At 32.5% G+C, this 8,187-nt stretch overlaps 1 protein-coding gene across 1 annotated transcript; it reads right to left on the minus strand.

Moving 5' to 3' along the window:
* Positions 1-4,878: 4,878 nt before the first annotated feature.
* On the minus strand, positions 4,879-7,219 carry LOC107957496 (protein NRT1/ PTR FAMILY 5.10). Its single transcript, XM_016893013.2, has 3 exons — positions 6,713-7,219; positions 6,022-6,569; positions 4,879-5,900 (listed from the first exon to the last, which is right to left on the minus strand). Exons 1-3 carry the CDS (start codon positions 7,061-7,063, stop codon positions 5,084-5,086), a joined length of 1,716 nt encoding a protein of 571 aa, XP_016748502.1. The 5' UTR covers positions 7,064-7,219; the 3' UTR covers positions 4,879-5,083.
* Positions 7,220-8,187: the final 968 nt, after the last annotated feature.

The following is an 8,187-nucleotide window of genomic DNA, read 5'->3' on the forward strand; positions in this document are numbered from 1 at the left end:
CTGAAGTTGCATTGGAGCATATTAAAGCCACTAATCTCATCTCCCTGAAGTTGCAGTGGAGTAGATTGAAGTTATCATGGTGAATCTTATCTCTTTGAAGTTGCAGTGGAGTAGGTTAAAGCCACAAATCTTATCTCCCTGAAGTTGCAATGGAGCAAATTGAAGCCACAAATCTTATCTCCCTAAAGTTATAATAGAGCTGATTGAAGTTATCACAGCAAATCTTATCTCCTTGGAGTTGCAGTGGAGCAGATTGAAACCACAAAACTTATCTCCCAAAGTTGTAGTGGGATGGATTGAAATTATTAAGGCGAATCTTATCTCCTTGAAGTTGCAGTGGAACAGATTGAAACCATAAATCTTATCTCCCTGAAGTTGCAGTGGGATGGATTAAAATCATTAAAGCGAATCTTATATCCCTGAAATAATAGTAGAATAGATTAAAGCTATAAACTTTATCTTCTTGAAGATGCAGTGGAGCAGGATAAAGTTACTAATCTTATCTCCTTGAAGATACAGTGGAGCAAATTAAGGCTACAAATCTTATCTACTTGAAGTTGCAGTAGAGCAGGTTAAAGCGACAAATTATATACCTTTGAAGTTTCAGTGGGTTGGAAAGAGGTGACTTGGAGAAGATGAACACTAAAGAAGTCAAGATTCGACAAGACCGGGCAAAATTGGTCCTTCTTAAAAGTCTTTACTTCATTTCCGTTACACGACAATGAGCAAAGAGGGGCAGCTATAATAACCCAATTTGCCCGAGCCCGAATTACAAACAAATAAAAGGCCCAAACAAAATCAGATACACAAAACCAAAAATAAATAATAAAATCCATTAAAGTCCAGTCCATTTACAACCAATGCCAAACCCAATTTACAAATACAAGCCCAAGTACAAAGGACAAGCCCAACAGAATTACACGGCCCAACAGGCCTAAAACTTTAAAAAAATTTCAGAAAGCCAGAAACCTTAGGGTTTCTGGCACCGTTTCTCCTTGGCCACATCACCCATGCCTCTTCTGAGGTTCCTCGTCCCTAGGCCCGTCTGTAACCTTGCACCAAGATGGAAAAATCCCTCCTCCACCTCCGCCAACGCCTGCAAATGAGCAAAAAAAGGGAAACCAAAAACAAAGCAAAATAAACAGTAGAAAATAATAGTAAACATTTTGTATTCAGTTATAAAGCCACCGAAAAAATGATTGTAAATACATAGACAATTAATCAAAAACAAAACTTAGTTAAAAAAGATGTGATTTTTTCTTCTATGTATTCTAGTTTATTTTACTGTATTTTTATTTTGTAAATAATAAACGAAAACATCAAGAGAGGGGATCGAAATTACCTAACGCCTTGCGTCCCGTTGCTATAGGCGGCCGATGTCTGTCGTTTTCGATGAAAAATAATGTCTTTAGCCTTGGGAGGTCGAAAAAAATAAAAAAAAGACCTTTTTTGTTTTCCGGCCACCGTGGACGGCGGCGCCGTCGTCGCAACCAGCAGTCGCCACGGTGGTCGATGGTCGAAACCGGGGCCGGAAACTGTGATAGAACAAAGAAATGAAATTTTTTTTAAGAACTGTTGCTGAAATGAGGGTATGAAGGATTTTTTTTTGTATTTATATAGCCCCTATATGACATCGTTTAGGGCAGCCTCCTAAAGCCCTAAAATGACGTCATTTCCACCCTAGGATCCGCGTGTCAACCCGACCCGTTCAGAGGATCCGCATGTTTTGGGGCGAATAGGCTATTTGCTACTTTAGTCCTTTCGTATTTTTATATTTTTCAATCTAGCCCTGTCTATGTTTTATGTATTTATAATTTTTCCACATAAGTTTACTCTCTTTTCATTTCGACCCTTTATGAAATGGTGCGTTTTGGAGGACAGTGAATATTTCCCCATTTGGCCCCTCCATGTTATTCGCACTTTTCAATGCGGTCCCATATTTTATTTTATTTTATTCTGATTTACGCCCTTAAATTCCATTTAATTTTCAATTTAGTCCATTTTTATGTTTATTCATCTATTTTATTATAATTTAGACTCTCAATTTTATTTAAATCTCAATTTAATCCTTTATTCACTTAACTTTATCTTTTATATATGCATCTTGATTTGTTTTATTTGATTTATTTATTTTTACATTCATTCGTTCATTTAATTTTTTTTACTCTTCTTGTACTTAGAATTTATATGATTCTTTATTCCTTTGTTTACACATATTATTATTATTATTGACCATTCATGTATTTTATTTACAAATTGCACCCTTAATTCTATTTATATTTTAATTTAGTCCTTTATCTTCAATATTTTATAAATTATTTTCCCCAATCATTTTGTGATTTATAATTTGTTTTTTTTTCTTAATTCTTTATTTATTTATTTTCAAATTTTCATTAATTTTTTTTTGTGTTGTCATTTAATTAGTCATTTATATATTTACTATTGCGATCTGAACTTCTCATACTTTTTATTTCGCTATTATTTACTCATTATTTATGCATTTATTATCGCTTTATTTTTATTTTAAGGTTTATATTGGTCATATTTACACATTCCTTATTCATTATTTGTACATATTTCATTCCTTATTTATATTTTTACGTGTTATTTACATTTATCATTATTACTTAGTATCTTTCACTTCTATTTTTTTATATTTTAAATTTACTCATTTATTTTATTATGATGCGATTATTAATACTAACCAAAATTATATTATTATGGTATTTTTTATCTATTTATAGTATTCCTATGTCAAACATTAGGTTTTAAAATCATCCATTTGTACATTAAGCCTAAATAAACTAAATACATATAATTTAAATACTACGTTCGATGTTATTCAAAAGAGGGAAGATTTTTCAAAGTAAGGCAATATTTTGTGTTTGGGGACTTGAGAAAGTCGTACCCTAACTTACGGGGTTTCGATTTTTCTCGTTGGATCTAAATAACTAAATATTCTTTTAAAATTGAAACACGTGAAAGTTCAAAAATAACTTATTCTAAAAAATTTGAAGTGTCATGTCCTAACTTACGGGACGTGACGTTTTGTTGCCTCGAGATAAGAAGGTCTTCCATAATTTTCGACTTATTCAAGCAAATTTTTAAGTAAAAATAACATAATACAAAGAGGGATTGTATTTTTAAATTATTTTCAAATTTTCAACTTTCAACATTAAGACATTAATTAATCGATGAGGTACCAATTTTGGGCGTTATGAGGGTGCTAATCCTTCCTCGTACGTAACTGACTCCTGAACCCATTTTTCTAAATTTCGTATACCAAAAATCATTGTTTTAGTAAATCAAACCCTTTATTAAAACAAGCAAATTACGAGGTGACCGATCACATCTCACAAAAATTATTGGTGGCGACTCCCAATTTTCGTTTTTCAAAATAAAAAGTCGACCTTTTCAAAAAATGGTTTCGACAGGCATCATAGAATATTACAGCTATTCCAAATTAACCTTTTTGTATTCAATATATGATAATGAACTCATTTGGTTGGTCTTATGTCTAGATTGTATTTGATAGTTAGCATATTAGTTTTGTTAAATTAACTTAAATCTTTGAAATGTTAAAATTGAATGTAATTACATGATTAATCGCATGGAAAAGATGTTAATTGAAGCATGTTATTTACATTAAAGGTGTGACTAATTTGGAGATTGCACAAATTACTTACTTGTTCTAATTGTTAAATTGAATTGAGTTGTAAATATAGTGTGAATTTTTATTCCTTTACTTATAGATATATGCACGAGTATGTGAGTTACATGTATTCCTTTTTATGTAAGTATGATTTGAAATGAATGATTTATGGCTAAGATTACAACACAACAACTTACTTTATTTTCTAATACTAGTAATATTTGTATACAAAAATTGAAACTGCATAAAACCTTTTCTGTATAAAAGATATAGAAAAGTAAATGTACTTGAAAATCTTTTTGGAGAAATTATTTTATTTGCATGCCCCTTGTAATTGGGTTCCATATAAAATACCTTATAAATTTATGGAATGATTATCCTCTTAACTTAAAATATTTAAAGTTGTGGGAGCAGCTAGCTAAACTTGAGAAAAATAATTTTTTTCCTGATTGCATGAGTTATTTTGAACATAGCGTTGCATTTATGTTGAAAAGTCACATGCTACATCTTTATTTTCAATACTAGTAATGAGTAAAGAGTTTTCTTGCTTCTAAATTTGATATGAAAGATATAGGTAAAACAAATATTATATTAAGTGTTAAATTCATAAGAAAAGATAATAATATAATGCTATATCACAATAATATTATATCGAGAAATTTTTAAAAAAGTTTGAACACTGTAAAATTAAATTTGTGAGTACTCCTTAAGATGCTAATACTTAATTAAAGAAAATAGGGGTAAGTACATAGATTATTGGGAGTCTGATGCATTTAATAATATTTTCTTGACCCAATATAGCATCTGTTGTATGTAAATTGAGCAGATATACACATAACTCAAAATCAGGAGCATTGGGTTGCTATAGTTAGACTCATGAGATACTTGAAAGGTACTATGATTTATGGTATTTTTTTTAGTGGAATTCTCGTTGTATTAGAAGGTTATGGTGACACTAGATTTCATATTTAGATAAGACAAAATCCACTAATAGTTATGTGTTCATTTTTAGCGGTGGTGCAATTACTTGAAAAGCAACCAAATAAACTCTTATAGCTAAATCTACCATTGAGTTAGAGTTTAGTTGGTTAGTAATGAAGTTTTGTGGTGGGAAAACTTAGATGGTAAAGAATAAGACTTTTAATGGTAAAAATAGATGAGTTTAAAACTAAATTATATCTTAGATGAGTTTATCTAAGATATAGTATGATAGAATAAGACTTAGATGGTAAAGAATAAAACTAAATTATATCAAAATTTACATCATAATGATACAAAGTTTGCATAAATATACACAAGAAAAGTAACGTGAATAACCGTTTACCGCATAAGCGATGTCATGCTGAGACGGCGAACAACAGTGTAGATTTGCTGAATGCTACTTTTTAAGGATGACCATACGAACCACCAGAGCCAAGCCTCGAGTTCCACCTACAAGGTACTTCCCCGAACATAAATGTAAGATTTTGCAGAAGATAAAAAGAGCGCAAATCCCATGGCACTAAGTGCAGCCAGCAGCCAATAGAAGTAATCAAGATGTGCCCTATTAAGGTTATTTGCAAACCAGCTATCTTGGCCACCCTCACCAGTCATCTTCACAATGGCTGAGATGAGAAAACTACTCAAAAAGCTTCCAACACCAAAGATGCTAAGGTAGAGTGCAAGGCCGACACTCCTTAATTCCTTCGGCACCTGATGATAAAAAAATTCTTGAAGACCAACCATCGCAAACACATCAGACAATCCAGACAGTATGTACTGAGGGAGCAGCCACCAGATGCTCATTGGAACTGTTACATTTGGCTTGTCTACTAACCCATATTCTTCAGCAGTTTTAAGCCTCCTCATCTCTACTAAAGCAGCAATTAACATTGATATGGCAGATAGAAGCATTCCAGTTCCGATTCTTTGCAGCATTGTAATTCCAGCCGGTTTCCCAGTCAAGGCTCTTGCTATAGGAACAAAAATGCGGTCATATATAGGAATGAAGATCATGATCGTAAGGCTAATAAATGACAGAAGTGAAGCAGCAGGTATTTTAAACCCAGCTGTTATTGATCTGTCCATGGTAGCCCCTTGCTTGGTAAAGAAAGTTATCGTTTGCGCATAGACAATGGCATAAAACAAGCTTGCAGCCCATATTGGTGCAAGCCTTATAACCGTCTTCGCTTCTTCAACCTCTCCGGTGCTACACACCTTTCCTTGTTCTTTTGAACCATCAGGAGCAAGCAAAGCTTTATTGAGGAACCTATGCGTTACAAAAACCATATCGTCATTTAAGAGATGTCTGTGACGGGAAAATGTAAATAGGAACATTGTTTTCGTAAATCATATCCTAATTCTCTCGTATGCAAAAATATCTCACTTACTTGAATTGCTTGGAACTTTCAGTTGGAAGAGTTCCTCGTGCCTCTTCCTCTGCAGCAATTGCTGAAGATGTTGTCTTCCAATTCCTAACAGCCAAAATGAACACTCTACCAATTCTCAGAAATGGGTTTTCTTCATCACCTTTGATACTATATCTGTAAGTTGTGGTTCCAAGCACAAAAGCAAGCAGACCAACAACCATTACAATAGCGGGTATCCCAAATCCAAGAGTCCAACTAAGATTGTCTTGGATGTAGGTTAAAATCCAAAGGGTTATGAAGGTGCCAGCACATATACCAAAATACCACCAATTAAAGAATGAACTTTGGGCTTTACACTCCTCTGGGTCTTGTCTATCAAACTGATCTGCACCAAAAGCTTGAACACATGGCTTGTGCCCACCTTGTCCAAATGCTACTAGATACAGTGAGAAGAAGAATAGTATGACTTGAAATTGAGCAGAAGAACTTAATATGGTATTATCTGTACTTTGGTCACCAGAATTGCTGACAGAAGGAAGTGCGGCTGACAGACTCAACAAGCCTAGACCCTGTTAAATCATTCCACATCAAGTCAGCACAGAAAACGTCTAGCCAGTACTCTAATCAATTACTGGAACAATTAAAATAATCTTGAACACCAAATTCCAGGAATTATGAACTCTCTTAATAAAAGAAAGGGAAATTGTTTTACCAAGGTGTAAAGAAGGGAAGCAAGAATGATGGTGCGATATCGGCCAAGAAAAGAATCAGCAATGAAAGCACCCAAGAGTGGCAGAAGTGCCGCCGCACCAGACCAGGCGTTGACTTGAGCAGCGGCGGCGGCAGTGGATTCGCCGAGAGGCCCCGTCAAGTAAGTTATGAGATTTGAGGAGATGCCATAATAAGCAAACCTCTCAGCAATTTCAACGGCAATGATGAAAGAAGCGGATCTCCAGCCGCCGGAGTTAGAGCGGCGGACGGGACGGCCTTTGTAGTCAAGGGAGGCGTCAATGGTGTCATCTAAAAGTGGAGTTTGAGCAGTGGAGAGATTGGAGATCGCCATCGCTTTTGCCAAAGCCTTGCAATTTGGATGTACTTATCTCCGTCAGCAGTAAAAAAACAGATTCATGTCGGATTCGCTCTTTGCTTTTGCTAATGTTAGTAAATAAGAATAATGTCAATCTTTTTTCTACCTTAAAACTTTCTAAACACAAAGAACAAGAAAAAGGAAAGTTAAAATATCTCGTTGATTTTTCAATTTTTTTTTTGATTTAATTCTGTAATAAAATTTTATAAAATTAAGTACTATTTCTTTCATTTAAAAGTTTATCCATTTTCTATGGCTTTTTTTTTTAATTTTTAATGTATATAAGATTAAGGATTTTTTATTTTAATTTATATAATTACTCTAATTAAGATAATTGTTTAAATTGATCACTATCTTTAAAATTCTATTAATCTATAATTTAGTTGTTTAATGGGATGCTTGTATTTACCAAAAATTATATATTTTAGTACTAAAAAAAATAATTGTGCTAATTTTTAATGCTTAATTTGAGATTTAGAGTTAATTTAATAAAATATAATAATAGAATAAATTTAGTGTGGATTGTAATTTGTTTAATTTTGTGCGTTAAATAAAGTTTGAAGGTTGTGATTCTTTTTCAAATTTTAACATTGATTTGATAAAAGTTAATTATTATTTAATTATATTTTATAACATTATCTTAAGGTTTGCCAAATACAAATACTATATTGACTCAAAAACAAACACATGAATCAAAACTAAAAAAATATCTCAAATTCAGATACTAAATAATGCAAAATTATTTATCTATTTCTTATATTATTTTTAAGGGTTTTTTTTACCCTTTATCTTTTTAACTTTTTTTTTCTTTTAAGAATTAATATATCATTTGGTAAATGAGTTCAGTTTTAATATTTAATTTAATACCTAAGTTGACTTCAATATTTAAATTGGTACCTTGACCAAATGGCATCATGTCCTGCACTGAATATTTAACACGTGTGCTCTAATAAAAAAATGCAAGTACTTAATTGGGACAAAAAAAATGCAAATATCAAATTACACATTGAAGTCAAACTTAAATATCAAATTCAAAAAAGAAGCTCAAAGATCGGATTAAATATTAATGTTAAACTCGAGTACCAAAGAGTATAGTAACC

This window comes from Gossypium hirsutum, chromosome A05 (assembly GCF_007990345.1).
Source record: "Gossypium hirsutum isolate 1008001.06 chromosome A05, Gossypium_hirsutum_v2.1, whole genome shotgun sequence".
Classification (NCBI taxonomy): Eukaryota; Viridiplantae; Streptophyta; class Magnoliopsida; order Malvales; family Malvaceae; genus Gossypium; species Gossypium hirsutum.